This window comes from Desarmillaria tabescens (assembly GCF_030435595.1).
Source record: "Desarmillaria tabescens strain CCBAS 213 chromosome Unknown EV420scaffold_15, whole genome shotgun sequence".
NCBI classification, from domain to species: domain Eukaryota; kingdom Fungi; phylum Basidiomycota; class Agaricomycetes; order Agaricales; family Physalacriaceae; genus Desarmillaria; species Desarmillaria tabescens.
Window position 1 is genome coordinate 293698 of NW_026848314.1, and position 19032 is coordinate 312729.

General features: G+C 47.9%; 10 protein-coding genes across 10 annotated transcripts; 4 read left to right on the forward strand and 6 right to left on the reverse strand.

Annotated features, from left to right (window-relative positions):
• Positions 1-244: 244 nt before the first annotated feature.
• On the reverse strand, positions 245-1779 carry EV420DRAFT_1269267 (ABC-type Fe3+ transport system; the record flags this gene model as incomplete). The annotated part of the gene is made up of 6 exons (XM_060467489.1): positions 245-401; positions 458-847; positions 897-1049; positions 1109-1179; positions 1232-1342; positions 1411-1779. 6 exons carry the CDS (start codon positions 1777-1779, stop codon positions 245-247), a joined length of 1251 nt encoding a protein of 416 aa, XP_060331399.1.
• Positions 1780-4645: 2866 nt separating this feature from the next.
• EV420DRAFT_1642163 (uncharacterized protein) lies at positions 4646-5037 on the reverse strand (the record flags this gene model as incomplete). The annotated part of the gene is made up of 3 exons (XM_060477321.1): positions 4646-4804; positions 4855-4936; positions 5000-5037. The coding sequence occupies 3 exons, from the start codon at positions 5035-5037 to the stop codon at positions 4646-4648; spliced, it is 279 nt and encodes a 92-aa protein (XP_060331400.1).
• A 1514-nt stretch (positions 5038-6551) lies between these two features.
• EV420DRAFT_1333580 (uncharacterized protein) lies at positions 6552-7968 on the forward strand. The gene is made up of 2 exons (XM_060468840.1): positions 6552-7845; positions 7895-7968. Exon 1 carries the CDS (start codon positions 6665-6667, stop codon positions 7586-7588), a length of 924 nt encoding a protein of 307 aa, XP_060331401.1. The 5' UTR covers positions 6552-6664; the 3' UTR covers positions 7589-7845; positions 7895-7968.
• Positions 7969-8247: 279 nt separating this feature from the next.
• On the reverse strand, positions 8248-9130 carry EV420DRAFT_1479197 (uncharacterized protein; the record flags this gene model as incomplete). Its single annotated transcript, XM_060469550.1, has 2 exons — positions 8248-8949; positions 9008-9130. 2 exons carry the CDS (start codon positions 9128-9130, stop codon positions 8248-8250), a joined length of 825 nt encoding a protein of 274 aa, XP_060331402.1.
• Positions 9131-9181: 51 nt separating this feature from the next.
• EV420DRAFT_1763629 (uncharacterized protein) lies at positions 9182-10879 on the reverse strand. The gene is made up of 2 exons (XM_060480748.1): positions 9936-10879; positions 9182-9885 (listed from the first exon to the last, which is right to left on the reverse strand). Exons 1-2 carry the CDS (start codon positions 10798-10800, stop codon positions 9350-9352), a joined length of 1401 nt encoding a protein of 466 aa, XP_060331403.1. The 5' UTR covers positions 10801-10879; the 3' UTR covers positions 9182-9349.
• Positions 10880-13198: 2319 nt separating this feature from the next.
• On the forward strand, positions 13199-14387 carry EV420DRAFT_307104 (uncharacterized protein). The gene is made up of 4 exons (XM_060481622.1): positions 13199-13489; positions 13540-13629; positions 13686-14055; positions 14109-14387. Exons 1-4 carry the CDS (start codon positions 13289-13291, stop codon positions 14204-14206), a joined length of 759 nt encoding a protein of 252 aa, XP_060331404.1. The 5' UTR covers positions 13199-13288; the 3' UTR covers positions 14207-14387.
• An 18-nt stretch (positions 14388-14405) lies between these two features.
• Positions 14406-15673, reverse strand: EV420DRAFT_307121 (uncharacterized protein). The gene is made up of 5 exons (XM_060481624.1): positions 15580-15673; positions 15363-15518; positions 15145-15311; positions 14676-15093; positions 14406-14619 (listed from the first exon to the last, which is right to left on the reverse strand). Exons 2-5 carry the CDS (start codon positions 15513-15515, stop codon positions 14551-14553), a joined length of 807 nt encoding a protein of 268 aa, XP_060331405.1. The 5' UTR covers positions 15516-15518; positions 15580-15673; the 3' UTR covers positions 14406-14550.
• Positions 15674-15684: 11 nt separating this feature from the next.
• On the reverse strand, positions 15685-16596 carry EV420DRAFT_307115 (uncharacterized protein). Its single transcript, XM_060481623.1, has 3 exons — positions 16503-16596; positions 16265-16449; positions 15685-16210 (listed from the first exon to the last, which is right to left on the reverse strand). The coding sequence occupies exons 1-3, from the start codon at positions 16575-16577 to the stop codon at positions 15772-15774; spliced, it is 699 nt and encodes a 232-aa protein (XP_060331406.1). The 5' UTR covers positions 16578-16596; the 3' UTR covers positions 15685-15771.
• Positions 16597-16775: 179 nt separating this feature from the next.
• Positions 16776-17583, forward strand: EV420DRAFT_1642170 (uncharacterized protein; the record flags this gene model as incomplete). Its single annotated transcript, XM_060477322.1, has 3 exons — positions 16776-16844; positions 16902-17092; positions 17142-17583. 3 exons carry the CDS (start codon positions 16776-16778, stop codon positions 17581-17583), a joined length of 702 nt encoding a protein of 233 aa, XP_060331407.1.
• Positions 17584-17742: 159 nt separating this feature from the next.
• Positions 17743-19005, forward strand: EV420DRAFT_1677270 (uncharacterized protein; the record flags this gene model as incomplete). Its single annotated transcript, XM_060479162.1, has 3 exons — positions 17743-18239; positions 18301-18500; positions 18558-19005. The coding sequence occupies exons 1-3, from the start codon at positions 18177-18179 to the stop codon at positions 19003-19005; spliced, it is 711 nt and encodes a 236-aa protein (XP_060331408.1). The 5' UTR covers positions 17743-18176.
• Positions 19006-19032: the final 27 nt, after the last annotated feature.

Here is a 19032-nt window from a genome sequence, read left to right on the forward strand (position 1 = left end):
TCCCTGTGTCAGTCATCCCGCTATTTCCCGCCGTGTCCCTTTTGTTGGACATTGATAAAAAAGCGTCCAAATGGATATCTTTATTAGTACTAATAACATGAGGCCTAGTATTTCTGTGTCGAGCGTAGAAAAAGAAGGGATAGGGCAATCAATGCGTAAGTTTCCCGATGCACAGTCCTCCCCATAAATACTAATGGTATACGCATATATTTGGCGCAGACCAAATAACGTTGGTATCAAATGATTATTGGTATATGCCAACCTTATTGTAAGCCGACGCGGGCTGGCTAATAGGGCTAGGTCCTTGCGGCAGTCCGATCAGCTGCTCAATCTGGAAACGGAACTGTTCGACAACGGGACGGTTGAGCATGAATTGATCGAAAGGCTTCGTATCCAGCAAACTTCCGTAGGACGCCAAAGCTATACAGTGATGACCAATGAGCACTCCAAAAATTACGAAAGAACCGAATGCATACGCTGAAGTCCGGCCTTCGGCGGAACATCGTTACGCACACTCCATCCTCCAGTTGCCAGCACGGTCTGGTAGTCGACAGAAAGCAACCAGTTCATATAGAGCTTTGCCGCGTTGGGGTGCGCTGCGGTGTTGAAAATTGCAGCGCGCTGGGACCAGATACAAAGTCCACTGGGGTCGCTTGTGGGTAGCTGTTCGATAACACCGGTGGTGGCATTAGGGAAACCGGCAGCGGTGGTGAATGTCACTGCCTGCGGCGAGGAGGAAGAAAGGAGGACGGTAGTGGGAGTAACACTTCCTCGGACCCAGTCGATGCCCATAGCGATGAAGTTGTTGATCGCGGCCCAGCCATGGGCTTGCTGGATCTTGTAGAACCTGGGCAGTTGTGAACATTAATGACCAGTGCCTAGAGAAAGGATCTCACAAGAAAAGGACACCGTCATCGTCGTTGGGGTATACGGATACGATCTTGTTCTGCCACTGCGAGTTCAGATAATCGAGGAAATTCTTGGGCGCATCGGCGGCAGTCGTTTTCGCCGTGGCGTACGTGTTGGTGAGAAGGTAATAGGCTATGCCTCTGCATCACAACCCCTCTATCAACGGTCATCCGAAATATGGAGCGATAGGTGGACTTACACGAAGGCTCCATCTGGGTCTTTGATGTCGTTCGTAATCTGATCCCATCCAGCCGGTTTGTAGTTGAGGAGCTTGGGACCTCCTATCAGTCGGAGCAAGACCATGACCTTCGAGTTCACTTACGCGACCTTCACTCTTCCATCGCACGAAGTCGTGATACGTCTGCAGATGGGCGACATCTACTCCGGCCTTCCCAGTCTGATTCAAGGAGCGGTCGATAATCCCATCATGGTACTACGGATAAATCAATAAGACTGAGGGGGATATTTGTAACGAGAGGTTCTTGCCTTGGATAAATCGACAGTGATCGTGATGTTCATCTGCGGGAATCTTTGCTGGAAAGCCTGGACGAAGGGATCTTGCTGATCACTCGTGTCGCCCCCTGCTCTAACCAACAGTTGTCCTCCTTCAGCAACTGCAAGAGCATACAGCTCGTCAAGGGTGCGCGTCTCCACGCCGGACGAGGTCGGGCTAGGTCTAGCTGAGCTAGCGGCAGTGACCGTGGCATTCGTAGTGCTCGTAGCATTGGTGCTGCTCGTAACATCAGCGCTGCTCGCGGCAACGCTGGCACTGGCTACAGAAGTGCTATTTGCGGTAGCACTGATAGTCGCCGCAGAGGACGGCGAGCTCGAAATGAGATACGTCGCGAAAAGAAAGAAGAAGGCGCGCATTGTGAACCGATGTTCAGTAAAGAATGAATGAGTATGCCAAATATGAAGAGGAAAGGGCACGATTTTCTGTGCTGACCATGACCTCGTCTTTATAGCGTTCTGTTCTCATCTTTGTAACCAAATCGCATCTTCGTCTTATGCAACTGTGCCTTGGTACGGTTACCATTCCACATCCGCCAAGGTGAACCCCGCCCAAATACGCGTCACATTTGTTGAGTGCCAACGTCATTTCGATGCGAACATCGGTAAATTCAATCAAGAAAGATTATCATACGTACACTACGTCCTCGAAAACACCGCGACATTGAAAACCAAAACATCAAGCCCCTGACCTTGTAATGAAAGGCTTGTGGGCCTCCTACGCCCGCACTCAGCGCTGACATCAGAAACGGGGTGGAAACAATGCTGCCATTGATCGGCCCAAGCACACCTTACTGCAAACCAAGGAATTGGACGCGAGTTTCAATGAGTACGTCGTTTCCTGTGGAGAAGGCTTCACCCAAAAACCCAAAAATATAGACCTTCATCATACCAGCGCTTCCCGAATCCCGAGTTCGGCTTATTCATTAGGCCGGTGATCTCGCAATTTAGGAGGTCGGCCCTTCGCGCTGACGGACCGCGATTTTGGCTACCAAAGGTCTTATAGAGGCGCGATCTAACCCTTTATACCATCGCTGCGTAGTCCACGACGTTTGGTGGCTGCATTAGCCAAATGGAACGGTCCAACTGAAACATGGTTGGCAAGGAAAGACACTTTAGCCCTTAGAAATCCACTCTGTAACAACACTAGCTTCCTATAGCTACCTCTGGCCTAGACACGTTCGTAAATCTGCACGGGACTCGAAACGATGAGAGTGCGGCGGTCCGAGCTGAGAATAGACAAAACACTGGTCAGTCAGTACTGGGTTGTAATAGCAGCTTATGCCAGCTGTCTTCAAGAGCTCTACAATTCATTTGGTGGGTTCCACACGGCATTCAAATTCCGGTACCTTAGGTCGTCATAACTTCACGTATAGCATGCATCAAGCCCTCTTTCGCCTTCGATTCTGCGCGCGAAAATGACCCTTAGGGTCTCCATACCGCATGTCCCCAATCTTCCGCCTTCCCTGAATGCTACGGATCGCAAGGTGTAAGCTCGGAGGGTTCGAGTGGGTTACGCCACATCCGTGTGTTTCCTCCAGCGTACCTATGCTGTTGGTACTATACCGCGCACTCGATGATGGTGGTGGGGGTAGGGAGCGATCATCTTCAATTTCATCGTGCGATGATCGATCGACGATATTTCGTAGTAAAGCGCTTGTCTAATTTTGAAGAAATTCCGGGAGCTGATTCAGTGCGGGTGCCTCAGCCACTAGTCATGACTGGGATAATTTTGTTTGAGGGATCCCGAGTTTGCGCAGTTCATGATTACTTCAACATTCTTTCTACGGTCTATCACCTTGCCAAACGATTCCTACTATTATCATTCAGTTCTGGACTTCCGCTGTTCGTTGACCTCGGAGGACTATATTACATTTCAATGATTCTAACATAATCAGCCTCTCAAGGCTAGTTTTTAGTAGTGAACCGGTATCCGCATATGGAACTCTTCCGTTGTTCTTCCGTGAAGTTAGGTACGCGAATGAACTTATTTCTATCCCTGACATAAAGATAGAAACTGTCCTCAGTATCCAGGTGATTATGATGAAAACAGACGACAGTCGGCTGATACTCCAATTATGCCTAGGGGTGTGTTGCCCGATTTCTAGCGTCCCAGTAACCCATCGATTTTTACCAACTCACAAGGGCACTCGTTTCGTATCCCCACCACGTATTCCGGGTCGAGGTGATGGAGTGGCCTGTCGACGTGCCGTGTATCATTACTACTGTCATGAAATTATTTACCGAGTTGGAGTTGACGGGGCTATCATCGCGCAGCTAACATTGTTTCAGTCCAGGATACGTTCCCTGGAGTCCATATTGATATATGCTCGCGCTTTTCGCCAGGTTATCCGCCACAGGAAGTAATTTTATTCGAATACCTTGAATTTCGGCCGATGTATGCTTGTTTAAAATGGCCGTAGAGCGGTTGCCGACAGATGGTTAAGAACCAATAGGATAATCATCCTTCACACTGGTGATTAGTATTTCTAGATGGTAGAGCGCGACATTGTAGCAGCCACGTACCTTCTCGCGATACGACCAAACCAGCCACACCGCGAATAAAAATACCTGGGTTATTTATGGAAGATTACAGCACTGTCTCTTATAAAGTCGATCTATCCCTTACGATAGTCATCTGGAATAACAGTCATGTTGTTTCCATTCAGTTGTAGCAACACCTAAACGAGTCATATTATCCGATGTGCCTCAGTGCCAGAAAACAATTACCTACCATACTCTCGGGAATGTACTATGGCCAACCTGCCTAAGAGAGAGATCATAAAAATTATATGCATGGTGTAAGAACGCAGAAAACTTACGAGATGTCCCCAAGCTATCTTTAGGATCCAAACCGGCAGCAAATCATAGCCATTAGTCAATCATCATTCCGCTCAATACATTCGCTGAAACGATCTTGGTGAACGTTCTCAATAGCCCGTACAACGAAGCCCAATCCCGACGTATGAGGAACTGAAACCATCGTATTTCAGATCATGCCATGAGCAGTCGAAAAGGAAAGAGACATACCTCCAAAATTAGGTGGAGTTGTTGACAGATGCTGAGCAGATTGGTGCTCATACGCTCTTACACCAGCTTGTACGGCGGTCTGAGTCTAACACCGACGGGGAGGCTCGAACATCAGGTCACCGTCTGCACAGTACGTAAGTGACACTGAAAAACATACAGAGCAACATGTTGCACTAACACATAAAAGCCAGTCTCTTCAAGCCTGACGGATGCCCAAGGTTTGGTAGCCAGTACCATACGAGGATCCCAGTACGGGATCGTCAAGATAGAGTAGCAGGAATCGATCCAAGGCGGCCGCTATATAATTCCTAATTTGAGACTGTGAATTCCAAGGCAGACGCAGCAAGCGTTGCTCCTGAGACCAAAAATAAGAACCGACGGAGAGATGACGAGCCTTAAACATACTGTACCCTCATCCAAGTTCGCACCCGAAATGAAGGGAAGTTTGGCGAAACGGCCTGGAGCGAAGGTAGATAGGGAAGAAGGCCTGAAGAATTGCCGATACTGAGATTTAGGAGCTCTTGATAGATCGCGGAAGAATATACTTTACTGAGTTTGATCCTCGGGAATCGAAGCAGTCAACGGCATGCTGAAGAGCACGAGCAGCCTAAAGACCGTAATGGAAGTGTGGTAGGATAGTATTGTTGAAAGCCTTTCCTACATCGCCTGTGGTGCAGATGATAGTCATGTCGTTTGTATGGACTAACCCTTGGAGAGAATCCAATTGATGATAAAACCTCTTCGTTCGAAGCCAAGCTTTAGGAGCTTGAGCGTTGAAAGAAGGCCAAGTTTCGCTACAAGCAGCTCCCATTGAAGTGCCCATCCGACACGTGTGATATTCAGAAGAGAGGGAGTTAGGTGCGGACGGGAAATTCGATATAGAATAGGCAAGTCGATGAGCCTTGCTCACACAGTGATATGAACCGCCTGACTCTCTGCAATACATGTGCGGTGCCGGCACCTGGAAGGCCAAGATACTTGTCCTCTTGTGCCTTGGTCTTGTGGTTGCTGTTGACGAACAGTGAGCGGCTTTATGAAGGTCTGCTTCTTGAAAAGAAGCCTGGCGCGTACCTTTGAATTCCGTGTTGCCGTTCCCTATGTTGAACTTGAAGATGAATCTTTCATCCATGGAGATAAAAGTTTGCATGTCCTCTGCCATCGATATCCCTGAATACTACGAAGAACAAATGTCAGACTAGGCTGCATGATTGGAAACACTGAAGTCGCATAGAATCCGTCTACGACCAGTCCTTTTTTATATCTCGGGACGACACACGACCCGCCAAGAGCGAAATCTTTTCAATAGTAATAGATCGCAGCGTCCCGGTTTCTATCGCCTCCACAACGACGATATCTTCACTGAAAACCGCTGCTGCGTGCGGTCAAGGAGTGTACAGGTGTGGAATAAGGCGACGGTCTGTATCGGAGTGAGCTCCCGTAGAAACCTGACCTCGCAGCCTTCGACCTCGAAGGTGCTCAGCCAGAGGAAGTAAGCGTAATACTCCAATAATGTCTTCATCCGGCGCAGCGATCTAGCAATGTGAACGTCCCGCCATAATTCTATCGCTGAATGCATCGCCCAATGGCATCTCCAGGCCCATATGTATAAATAGTGCTGGTGTAGAAGTTGCAGAGCCGCTCATGCGTTGGAAAACGAAATGTGTCATCGGTGGAAAGTTGGCAACTGCAATAGCCGCTACCACTGTCGGGGCCTCTGGAGACGAAATTCATGCCCAGCAGTCCGCCAAGTCTGGAGCCATTCCTCGCAATGTGTATCTGCTTCAACAGGGAGCAGATGATCCCTTCTCGAGCCGCTTCAGGGCTGAATTGACAGTGGAACGAAATGCGAGTAAGGGTTGAAGGTACATGATTTTGGGGCCGACACTGGTGTTACAGCCTGTCAAGTTGAGAAATTCATGGCCTCTGATCTTCAGTATAACGATTCCTGGGAGAAGTACTTGGGCGGTAGCCTCGAGATGGTGATGGTGATAAACAAAGGACGCATGTGGCATGAATCGCCTTCAACAGTCCGTGATCATTTCTTCGGACTTCCCAACGTTGTCGTCGTTCTATGCCTACATGCGAAGTGAGTCCGAGTTTAGAGTCGGCGTCTCGGTCCCTTTAAGATGGTTATCATGATCCGAGTCATCTCAATTCACGGTTATATGCGCCAGATGCTGTTCCCAGTACTCCTTTACCTCTAGCCACCACCATCATGCCCGGTTCACCGTGGAAATGGCAGCCAAGAGACAGCGCACCTCGTCTGTCACGTAAAAAGATTGCAGAACAGACGCTGAATGCCATCAAGCACGGTCACTTCGACCTTCACGGTGCCAGATACGACCTCGCCACTGCTGAAGAACGATCATGTCGCTCGACAAAGTACTACGCTCCTAACTCTCTTCTCTCTACATGGTCACAGGTTCCAGGACCCTCGTCAGCCGCGGGGACCCGTATCACCATATCTGAAATCTCTACCCTCGAAGGACTACGACATCTAGCTACCAGCAACAGCGCCGGGAAGATCGCTGTTCTCAATTTTGCCTCTGCAAAGAACCCTGGTGGTGGCTTCCTTACTGGTGCACGCGCCCAGGAAGAGTCTCTGGCGCGTTCATCGACACTTTACCCCAGTCTTATGACGGAGACTGCTCAAGAGTTTTACAAGCTGCATAACCAGAAGAGGAATCAGGACCGTGGGTTTTACACCCATGCGATGATATACTCGCCATCCGTGCTGTTCTACCGGGACGACGAGGGAGATTGGCTGGAGCCTGTCGAAGTAGATGTGGTTACTAGCGCAGCGGTGAATGCCGGTGCTGTACGAGCACATGCCGGCGACGAAAACGGAAGACTGGAAGAAAAGATCGAGAAGGAGATGTGGGAGCGGATGGGCCGTATCCTGTTCTTGTGTGAGAAGATGGGCGCGAAGACCCTGGTTCTAGGAAGCTTCGGGACAGGCGTCTTTCAGAACAAGGTCAGTGTCGTCGCGAGACACTGGGCCGATCTGTTGTCGGTACCCGGAGCGAGGTTTGCAACTTCATTCAACAGAATTGAGTTCGCGATACTGGGGAAGGAGACAATCAAAGAATTTAGAGAAGTTTACGAGTCGAGGATGAAGGAGAGGGGTGCTACTGGATGAGCTAGGTCTGTTCACTTCGTCTCGCTGTGTTCTCCGTGTTCTCCTTGATAACAATTTTCCTTCAAGTGTTATAATGACGCGTCTCGTGCCTTTTTATCTAGCCTCTGGTCCTGTCGTATCCACTCCGCTCTCGGTTTTCTACAGCATTCATCACATGTATTTTGATACCCGTGCAATGCGATACATATCATCCTTTCTTCGATGTCAATCGAGAAGAGTTTGTGTTATCTCCGTGGCATCTATGTCCAGTATAATAAGTCAGTCGCTTGGCAATTGTGTCTCACGTCACTCTGATGTCTTCTCTAGCCCTGTATTCTGTATCAAATCGAGATGAATATAAAGCTACATACACCTCCTCCCGGATCGAGAAGAGCGATTACACCATTCGTAGTTTCAAGAAACTTGTATACTACTGATAGATGCTCGTCAGGAAGAGCCTTTTCTACTGACACAGGTTGAGAATCGTTGCGGCAGCGTTTAAGGATAGCCGTGCAAACACACCCGTCGTTTCATGGGCCCGGAGTCGACCCTCCTTTCAGTGACCGCTTGTAGAGACTATCAGTGCTGCTGAGCACGAATCCACATTTCCAATAAAGTGAAATGAATTCTAGAGTGTATGGTTTCTAGCACTACGAGACACCTGTTTCTTACAGAGAAGGTCAATTCCAAGCTCGCTGTCGCCCCGTAGTGAATTCGCTAGAGCCCGAAATACTATTCCGTTTAGGCAACTTCGAAAAAGACCATTCTCCTTGGAAAATATTCTCCGCGATAGAACGAACTTGGCTCTCCCCAAACGCGTACGAACGACCTAGTCGATCCGTCAGCAGTTTATCACGTATCCACTGAATACGCAGAGTCGTGTCCCAGCCCAGAGCTTCTGCTTGATCTTCCGAAACACCTCCGTCTTGGTTGACGAGGGACGTCACTCCCGATGTCACCAATGCAGGGAGGTCGTATTTTCTGCCAAGCGTTATTCTCTCTATCACATCGATTTGGAGGTGACGCTCGATAATCCTTGGAATGACTTGGTTGCGTATATCCGTCATGAACCATATTGTCGAGAGCTTCAAGATCGATATCCAGTCTTCTAATGGCCTCGTCAACACGGGCGGGATATTCCTTGAACTACGTGAGAAACGAGACCAAGGAGATTTGTTGTCTGTAATATCATACGTTGGATACATATACTGGAGCAAACGTTCAAAGTCGAGTTTGCTGATGCCTTGTAATCGGATGGGGTTATCATCGCTACTGCCTTCGACGTTCGTATTCTCGGCCTGGGGAAGAGTGAACATTGCTTTAAAGGTGTCCGAGTGATTGATAAACTGATATCTAGGCGCACGGAATAGCTCATCTTCGACCTTTCTCCCATCATTTCATTAGTACGTGATTCAAAAAGTGTTGTTTAGACTTACACACCAAAAAGACGCTGGTTTCCCAGTAAAAGGCCATATTCCTGGTCCACTGTGCCCTTTCCGTCTCCGCAGAGGCACTTTGAAGACGTTGAGACGCCGGTTTTTCTTTGGTATCGATTCCTCGCATGGTAGTCAGAAAGGAGTAGCCTTAGGTAAAACATTGCAAAGCGAAACATTACAGTCTCAGGAAGGTGCAGAACGTCGCCTCCGGGCCCCCGGCCCCAAACGATTGACGCCAACAGAACTTCATGGCTAGTGTCGCTTTGAAAAAGAAAGAAGCACGGATTAGGAATGTATCTGACATTTAACGAAGGAAATCGACATAAAAACTCGTCTAATACAACGGTCAGCCGCCGTCATCATCTTCATCGACAAGAAGGCAAAACTCCAAGAGGCCGCGGGATGCTACAGTCGGCATTCTCTCCTTGATCATGGCTACGACATCATCCATCATAGGGGGATCATCTGGCCAAGGATTCTCGGTCACTACGGGACGTGTGGCATGAGCATCAGGTTCATCATCATCCTTGGGGCTCTCCGACAGGTAAGTGAACAGATCTTTGAGGAAATACCAATGTCCGTTGTCAATATCAATATCGAAGACGACCCGGAGCAGAGAAGGAAAGTTCGGACTACCAAGAAGGTTGTCAAGGTCGGCCCAAACGGGGAGGTCCTGGTAGAATGGGAAATCGATAGGCTTCTCCAATACGAAGTGTATCGCAATGCAAATATTCCAAAGTTTTCTGAAGGTAACATGACGAAGAAGACGCTGAATGTCGTGTAGACACGAGGCATCATTTACGACGTAAGGATTTTCTGAGCGAATGTCTAGGGTTTCTAATGCAGTAAAGTTTTCCAGCGCTGCTGTCGAAATGCAGTAGTCTGTGCATACAGTTAGCAGTGATGGTGAACCAAGAATTGATCGCACATACCTAACATGTGGTTGACTTTAATTCCGGGACGGTGTGGACGCAGTAGCTCCATGTCAAGACAGAGATGCTTGATCCCAACCCCAACTATACTGATAAACGGTGCAACATAAATGGGAAAATTTTGGGGAACTTCACGATGCAGTGTCTCCAACGAGCATTTCGATAACAATGTGAGCTCGGTTAGACCACTGAGATCGAAAGCTGATCCTGAAAGCCACGAGAAGATGTACAAGCTGTGTGTGATATCTTGGAGGTAGAGATGCCTCAGACGTTTGGGGACGGGGTCAACATGGTTATGTAGGACAGACCCAATTCTCCTGCTTTCAGCTTGGTGAGACTCTCCGATGCTAATTTCTGCGATACCGAGGCTCTTCAGGCCGACCATTTGCGACGTGAGATCCAATAAATCCTCCGGTTGTTCGAAAGCCACATTACACATCTCTAGACATTCCATTTGAGGAAAACGGCAAAGCACCTCGATTTCGGTCTTGCGTAGAGAGGGGAAACCGTATATTTTCAGTGATCTAACATTAGTAAACTGACGTATGAGCTCCAAGGTCGGGGGCTCAACGAGAGGTGAGGGTTGTGAGGGTTGTGATGACACAACCTGTCGTTCATCCCCAGGCCATTTCCCACCCCCCAAGGTGAGGCTGGTGACATAGCCAGTGAGGTGAGGATAAGCAGTGAATTTCCGTATACAGGAGTAGTATTGAGATTGTCGGGTCAGCGAGAGGTCAGCAAAAACAAGGGGCTGGGCGAGTGGGAGCCAAGCGTGACAGACAAGACAGCACGCTTCTAGAGAAGTGCGGCTGCCTTCTAGGTATCCGAAGATACGCAGCATCAGTTCTGGAGGAAAGGAAATCATGTAGCGAATTTTTTCGGCAAATCAGACTTGGATATAGTGTTGCCGCAGCTTCGGCTCAAGCTGCCGAGCTGACCGAGCTGATGCCCGAAAGCTCCGAGCGGAGCTGAACTTTTCGGCTCACAGCTCCGACGACCGTATTAGGCAACAAGTTTATTCGGATTCTATGTTCTTACCATGCCATTTCCATGGCTTTAGGCTATTAAAAATGTACTGGCTTATGTTCAATCTATACTTCCTGATGTTGCTTCGACGTTGCAAGAGCAAAATACTCTCCCAAGAAGAAAAAAAGTAAATTCGTGAGAATATTGCACCCAATATGGAACTCATGCCTCTCGCACAGCCACACAGTCGAGCTTCAAGTAGATCCTGCTCAATTTCGACCTTTTCACTCTCGGGACACATGTGGAAATGTTGTATAAGGTGGTGAGATATCAAACATCATTTCTGGCAAATTCATGGACTCGTATACGCAGAAAATAAAGAGAGATGTTTTTGTTGCCAAATTTGGAGGTCGAGCTACAGCTTGAGCTGGAGCCAGCTGGAACTAGTGTTGCCGCGGCTCAGCTTATCTCGGCTTAACGCCGAAGTCGGTTTTGAGTCGTTTATTCTGACTGCATCAACATTCAAAATGACAGACATTTTGATGCTCGCATTCACTGAAGAGACTTATTGGTATCATCAGAAATTGTGTTCTTGTTCCTCCTACCCTCCTATCCTCGGCGGCTCAAAATCGACTTCGGCGTTAAGCCGAGATAAGCTGAGCCGCGGCAACACTACCTGGATATAGCAAAATTTCCAGAACGGAATGATCTACCTGAGTCCAACAGAGTATGTTCAAGATTCTGTCACCGCAGTGTCAGTACTGCAGTCACTGTGGACGGAGGAGAGAAAGCAATGAGGCCAGCCGGCAGGCCCGTAGGTTCGGGTCTTAATCTTCCGGGCCTGATATCCCGTGACAATGTCACTAACGACCGCGATGTAAATTTCTTCTTGCTCAATGCTCTCTGTTCTGTTTGCCTATCACTTCTGCGACCTCACGGAAATTGTTCGAAGAATCTGCATTTGCTTCGTGGTAGCTGGACCCACGATGAACGTATATATGTTCACAAGGTGGTTTAGTTCTTCCAGGCAGCGCTCCCAATGGCACAATTTTCCATCTAGGGTAAAACAAGTATACGCTGTCTTCGAGTTTCAATCAACTGTCTAAATCATCGTTTAGGAATAGATTGCTTGCTCCAGTGCAGACGGGCCCTTGAGTCAGTTTGGGTCTTACAGAATGGGACTGATTTTCACCTCAAATGATGAGAATGCGTAGCTATGCGCATTGCGTAGTCGCAAAGATGCCTAAACCCTTGGTGGTGGCATGTGCGAAAGATTGCCGGATGTTTATCCGTTGAAGAAAATCAGAAGAAGTCTAGGTTTTCGATATCAATATCATGGATAAACTTGTCAGGACCGTGCGTACGTCGAGTAGAAGGGCCAATTTTGGCTGCACGTTTCCATTTCATTCGCTTTCGCAGCTATTCCGAAGATCGGTTGCTCTCTCAGGCATATTGAGAATCCTCCATGCCGTGACCAAAGCAATTCTTTCTGCCTGCTAAACGGTTTCCGGTGCTCCCTTTGCTCGCTAGTTTCTTCCGGATACGATTATTTCCTGCTAGTACGACTCACAGTCGGCCGAAAGTCTCAGGATCAACGGTCAAGTGCGCGATGGTACTTCTGCTTGTCCGCCACCCGCCATCAGAACGGCAGTTTTGCTTCAAGACATCCCTGTCATGTTTCTGTCACCATATGTTATTCATCCACAAGGGATATTGCTCGCGTTAAGTGAAGAATGCGAAGTGGTCGATTCTTTCGGTTTTTAAGAGCTGAATGGCTTACCATAACCAGAACTCTCAGGAGCGTTGCTACATTATGATAATGTTAGCATCGAATCAGATGATTCCAGCTTTCCGACGACACGGTGCTTCGCTATTCAAGAGACTGGTGTCTTTAGTCCAGTATAATCAGGATCCATGGGACATCTAGCGACCTATGCACGCCATGGTCCTAGCTACGACTGGGCAGGTCATGGACATGAGAGTAAAGTAATCGCTTTTTTTTCATCTGGCACCTGGCTCCACATACTGAAGGAACGACACTGATGGAAGCGTCAACTGTCCGTAACACGGTCACGAGGCTACGTTTCTCACTGTCAAAAGACACGACCTATCTTCGTTGCTGTCTTTCCTTCCAATGGGGTGTAAAGGAATCGCCTGCGGGGAATGATTACGATGGTGTCCAGGCCTGTCGTGAGCTGGAGGTCTGATGTACATTTCGCTGTATCACAGGCACCTTCCCCCGATCTTCCGAAAGCCAAGCCAACCACAGGGATCTATCCAGAGGCTGATTGCGCGGTGCAGACGTACCTGGTTTAAATACCCTCCGAATCATCCGTTCTCATCCCTGTATCCAATTTCATCCCCCACCCCGCTCAAAAAACACTACTATGACTGGCAGCGCTTCATTATCAGCTATCGCTGTCCTCGAAAATCCTCGTGCAGTTGAAAATTCCAAAACCGTGCTTTTCGATGCCCATCTCTACTACCAGGATACGCATGGGCCTGATCCTGGCCTTGCCTCTCTTCGCTATTACAATGCCAATGAGCTCTCTTTCGAGCAAGTGGGAGTATACTTTGTTCATGTGAATGTAAGCATTCATCTACTCTGACTATCCCTACCGCTCACCGAAGTCTATAGATCGCAAGAATGGAGCACGAGCTGTCCAGCGTGGCGGTTTTGGATGGTCTGTCTAAAGAAAAATATGTTTTAGTGGGAGACATCGTGTCGGTGAGTCGAACTCGGTGATCTACATTACTATTCAGAGCTGACCATTTCACTCATAGATTATCCCAACCGCCGTGAGGGATATCGCTGATGTCAAATTCCGGCCCTTTGTCAACATTTCTGGCGTTGTAACCAGTGTCAACAGCAACGATAAAACTTTCCATCTCGCTCCTGAGACCTACGTCCACGCCCTTAAGAACTGCAAGACTAAGGCGACGCTGCCAATTCGATGTTTCTCTGCAGTTACCGCCCAAAACTTAGGTGCTAAAATGCCTGATCCCCGTGTGGGACACTACGTGTCAGTTTCGGGGCACCTTCATCGGGTGATCCGTCGACTGGAGGATAACATGGCAGACTTCTTCGACGTGGAGTTGGACAAAATCACATATCTTGGCCCGCCATACACTCCACCGTCACCTCCATCTTCAGGTAAGCATGGATTGGATTTTGATGTAATTTTTACTTATGGGTATAATATCTAGGTATACCCACAGCCCCAGCGGGCAAGATCAGGTTTAGCTACACGGAGAGTAGCCCATGTTTGTGTAAGAAGCGGAAGATTTCGGAGACTACCGCGTAAAATTCTACTACTTATCTTTGTCGCAATACTCCTGGTATACGGACATTGGGTTTAAAAATATTTGTGTCACATTATCTTGTACGGGGACCTAACGGAAGCTCTATGTAACTACGTGGGAGAGAAGTTGCCACAAGTCGATGCTCGGTAAACTTATCGCTGAACCTTCTTGTCCGATCTTGCGCACATATTCTTTCATTACAATGAGCGTGTTCCCAGTGTCTATTGTCTTGCGTGCCAAAACCGAGTGGTCTAGCTGCCTGAAATTGTACAGGAACGGCGCAGCTTTTATAGTCGCCATTAGTTTGAATTATTCGCTTCCGCTGCATCAACATTGCTATCAACTCCTAGCTCACTCCTCCCTTCAATATCTGCGTAACGACTGAGGTAATGGCACCGGCTTTCGTTGGCTGTACCTATACGAGGGTGAAGTGATTATCCCTGCGCTGGTCGTCGCGGCAGCAGTTCTCACAAGGGATCTCTCCGGCGGCCACCCAGGTAGCGTAACGGCACCGTAAGCATTTGACTCTCTTTCAACTTTACGGATCTCTGCACTGAAAACGTCGAAAATCGTGTTCAATGGATCTGACCCTCCTTCCCTGACTCTCTCTTGCGCTTCCCATACTTTGAGAATGGAATCCCGGCGAAAATACGTCGCCTCTGTGCCTGTGATACACGTTCCACGTTCAACTAATTTGTACAGGCCTAGTTGTAGCCAAGGAAGGACAAAATAAGTGGTGCCAAGGTCGACAAGTACCGCAAAGTTGGTACAAATCATAGGATGGAGCTGCTGTATAGTTTTATTGCGAGCGTCAATGAGCTGCCAATTGGTGGAAAGCTTCAGCGCGCTGGTCAGCACATGCAGTTCGAGTTTCCCGCTGTCACTATGTCTAACAACGGTTCGATTAAAATTCTCATAACTGGTTAACGAAAGCGCCTACCGCATATGTATGACTCGCAGTAAGCTTTCAAACTCTGCTGAAGAGACACCTTCCAAAACGATCGGATCATCATCGTGAGAGCCTTTTCCTCCAGTTAGATCCAGCTCCTCCCAAAATGCGGATTCCTCGAAATCACGTATCGGAACTTTGAATAGCTGGGTCCCAACCTGTGATCTACATTGACATCAAAGAAAACATGCTCATCTGAGTTGACGCACCTGAATGACTGCATTCTGCCAGTAAAAAGCGCTATTGTGTATGACCTTACGTGTCGTGTTGTCATTCGCATGGAAGATGAGAGACTTTGCTGCCTCCAGAAGCCGAAACCCGTACGTTTTGACATTCAATGCCAAAGACACTGTAGTTATCATTAACTGCGAGATTTTGAGCATATCTTAAACCCATAAAACCAGTCACATACCATCAAAAACGCACAAAGTATCTGCGACAGCATAGTACAAAGAAGACAATTAAGCCAGCACGTGCCCCGGACACATTCGAAGTCAAGCTTGTGCCCTGGGGTGAGTCATCGAATCTGACAGCAAAGCATACACTCGAAGTTAACGTAAATCAAGAAATTGTAATGCTTGACATCTAGGCCAGGGCAAGAATCTAAAAGCACCGATTTCAGGCGTCAAGATATCTTTGGCTTGCGGCGTCAGCGAGCCTGAACTCCTCCTGGAAAACCTTGTCAAACGCTGCCTGGACATCATGATCCGTTAATGTCCCATTATACTTCACATATCCCCTGTTTCCGGCCTGCTTTACCAACGCATCCTCGCGCAACTGATAGATCTGTATGGCTGATTTGAACCCGATCTGTTCAGCTTCTTCTGCTGATAGCGACTGTACACGTTTCACAAGGCTGAGATAGCCGGTGCGAAGCCATGGTGAAATGGAGTAGGATTTCGCGAGGACTACCCGTTCTACGGGGTCCAGTTTCGCATCTTGTTGGAGGTACTCGATTGCGAGTTGGCGAATGTCGGAAAGTTGCCACATTGTAGACAACTTTAGGACCGAAATCCACTTGTCTTTGTTAAATGCAGAGTAGTCCTGCGGAATCTTTCTAAAGAAGAAATTGATATTAATTAATGATGCATGCAGGAAGCGAAGACTTCACTGAGGGTATACGATCTCAAGCAGATGCTCAAAATCGAGGGCAGTGATTCCATGCAACACTACGGGGTTCTCGTCACTGATCCCCTCGGGACCTTGAGTTCCCTGGGGTAGGCCAAATGTATCGGCGAATATCTCAGAGTGCTGCACGAGATAATGTGAAGGTATTTTAAAGAGGCGGTTTTCAACCTTAAAAATCTTAGGCTGATATGTAAATGAACTAGTGCAAGTGCGAATCTTACCTGAAATATCACATCGTTCCAGTAATATCTAGCATCGCGAATGGTACAAGAGGATTCTGGCCGTGACTGCAGCATTCGATGATGGACGTGCGATCAAGCAGCACGGTTGCACAGCCACACATTTATCAGCACAGTGGCAGCCGCCCGGCCTCCTGGTTTCAAATCCACCCTGTGCCCACCAGGATGCGGCGCGTCCCTGCGCGTTCTCGTTCCCGTTAGACGTAAGCACCTCATTGTTGGACTATTACGGCCACTTACACTGAGTCATTCACCATGCCCAATGACAGTATCGTACCATACCCTCGCAGCAGCGAGTTTTATATTCAACACATAATTCTTCTGGTGAGCTACAGTTATTCCCAGGCCAGTGAGAAACCCGATCGTTGACGACTCGGTCAGGTTGACGGCGTTCTCTATCAAATGCCGCGTTACCTCTTTGAAAAACACTCTGAAATATTCGCTACTATGTTCACTCTGCCTCAAGAGGGAACTATGGTTGAAGGATCCGACGACCAACACCCTATTGAGCTTCAAGGCATTTCTAAAGACGATTTCGAACCTCTTTTAAATGTCATGCTGACATATGGATTGTAAGCGCACCTACTTACGAATAAATGACGGTTATTGACGAAACTACAGTGAGAGCCCTCCACTCAAGCAAAACGAATGGTTTTCAGTCTTACGGTTGGCCAATATGTGGGGCATGGCAAGAATACGAAAGTCAGCACTAAGAAAACTCACCAAATCCATGCCGCTCGATGCCGTTGAAAGAGTTGTTTACGGTAGGGAGTTGGCGGTAGCAGAATGGGCGATATCTGGTCTTCGTGACTTGGTAGCCAGGCAGACTGCTATTTCCAAGGAGGAATCTACGCGACTTGGTGTGGACACCATTTTCAAATTATCGAATATCCAGCTTAAAGCTGGTATTTCATCGTGGTCTAGCGCTCCCGGCAAGGGAGGCAATAGTAAAATCGACGTGGAATTGAATCAATCGTTCGGCCCCGAGATTACCGATATTCATCACAGGGCAGTTGCGTTGGGATACGAAGTTCCTTCTGCAGCACCATCTTTCATACAGTAACCGAGTCACTATTGCGGTACATGTTAAGGCATGCTTCATCGTTGCTTCCCTTATTGTTCACTTTTCAGGCGTCTATTGTGTTCAATGAAAACAGCAGACATAAGGCTCTGATATGGAATGACAGTCGTGACCAACGACTGTCAAGCTAGGAGCCTATGGCTGCTAGTGCACCCTTTCTCGACATGCACTTCTATTGCAGTTACTTTCCCCCCCTTCACTGCTGCCATCATTTTCGGACATTAGGAACCTTTGCCAATGTATACATGATACTATTTTCATCCTTCAAATTACAAAATTGAGCATACTCATGGTCATTTTATGTGGTACAGCTCGCTTTTAGCGTTTAAGAATGCACACAGGAAAACGATTTTCTATAACTGTCCGAAATATACCTCACGTTTAGACTCAACTCGATGTTCTTGCGTCGTGTCCCCGTTTTGCATTTATTCCGTTCATCGTATGCAGTCATGTGCACGTGTAATTGCCTTTCTCGTCTTAGCATTGAAACTGTCAGTGTCACTGTTACCTAATTATCACCCAATTATTTACCCTGTTCCACCCTTATCGATACTTTCCTTTTCTCAAGCGACACTATGGCTAGCAAAACGAGCTATCCTCGAAGTACAGAATTTTATTGGCAGTCGGTCATTTTCCTGGTGCGCATAACCTTGAACTTGGCATGGCATGGCATTGATAGAGCTTTGCACATATATCCAGGTTGGAGGACAATTGTACCAGGTTCCTCGTTATCACTTCGAAAAATCCTCTGAAATTTTTGCGTCCATGTTCACCTTACCTTCCGACACAAAGAACAATGTAGCGAATGGTTCGGATGACGACCACCCCATCGAGCTACAGGGTGTGGAAAGCAAAGACTTCGAATGTCTTCTGAGAGTCTTATTGACGGAAGCAAGACTGTGAGTCTGGGATTGTATCTTCTCATTCTGTCCTTGACACGTTTTTACAACCACTAGAGAAAACACACCCTTGCTTCCTGAACAGTGGCTTTCAGTGCTGCGCCTGGCCAACATGTGGGTCATGTCAAAAGTCCGTCAAATTGCTATCTACGAGCTCAAAAAACTTTCCATGACCGACGTCGCCAGAGTCGTGTATGGTAAAGAACTTGCGGTGCCGGACTGGGTCATTTCGGGCTATCGCGATCTGGTTGACCGCAGAAATGCCGTTTCCGAGGCAGAAGCTCAGCAGCTCGGTTTAACCACCACCCTTCAGCTATGGCAGGTTCAGATGAAGCTCGTCACCCGCATGCCGATGGGCGCAATGGGTTATTCTTATGGATACAGGCCACCCCCGACTCCCCGCGATGTGTTCTTGAATGAGGTGTTTGAAGCTGAGATTGAAGATATCAATAGAAGGGCAGCAGCGTTCGGAGACGAAGTTCCCCTCCCAACTCTTTTGTCGTAGGCTGATCAATTATATGGTGATAACGTA

Excerpts from the sequence above, each read along its gene's own strand:
- EV420DRAFT_1763629 (XM_060480748.1), bottom strand. The coding sequence starts at position 10,800 with ATGATTTCCTTTCCTCCAGAACTGATGCTGCGTATCTTCGGATACCTA. Across the intron at positions 9,886-9,935 it reads TAAAGTCAACCACATGTTAG|ACTACTGCATTTCGACAGCA; the intron begins GTATGTGCGATC and ends CTGTATGCACAG.
- EV420DRAFT_307104 (XM_060481622.1), top strand. The coding sequence starts at position 13,289 with ATGACTGGCAGCGCTTCATTATCAGCTATCGCTGTCCTCGAAAATCCT. Across the intron at positions 13,630-13,685 it reads TAGTGGGAGACATCGTGTCG|ATTATCCCAACCGCCGTGAG; the intron begins GTGAGTCGAACT and ends TTTCACTCATAG. Across the intron at positions 14,056-14,108 it reads ACCGTCACCTCCATCTTCAG|GTATACCCACAGCCCCAGCG; the intron begins GTAAGCATGGAT and ends TATAATATCTAG.
- EV420DRAFT_1333580 (XM_060468840.1), top strand. The coding sequence starts at position 6,665 with ATGCCCGGTTCACCGTGGAAATGGCAGCCAAGAGACAGCGCACCTCGT.
- EV420DRAFT_307115 (XM_060481623.1), bottom strand. The coding sequence starts at position 16,577 with ATGCTGCAGTCACGGCCAGAATCCTCTTGTACCATTCGCGATGCTAGA. Across the intron at positions 16,450-16,502 it reads GGAACGATGTGATATTTCAG|GTTGAAAACCGCCTCTTTAA; the intron begins GTAAGATTCGCA and ends AAGATTTTTAAG. Across the intron at positions 16,211-16,264 it reads CTTGAGATCGTATACCCTCA|AAAGATTCCGCAGGACTACT; the intron begins GTGAAGTCTTCG and ends TTTCTTCTTTAG.
- EV420DRAFT_307121 (XM_060481624.1), bottom strand. The coding sequence starts at position 15,515 with ATGATAACTACAGTGTCTTTGGCATTGAATGTCAAAACGTACGGGTTT. Across the intron at positions 15,312-15,362 it reads GGCAGAATGCAGTCATTCAG|GTTGGGACCCAGCTATTCAA; the intron begins GTGCGTCAACTC and ends TGTAGATCACAG. Across the intron at positions 15,094-15,144 it reads CTGCGAGTCATACATATGCG|ACATAGTGACAGCGGGAAAC; the intron begins GTAGGCGCTTTC and ends AACCGTTGTTAG.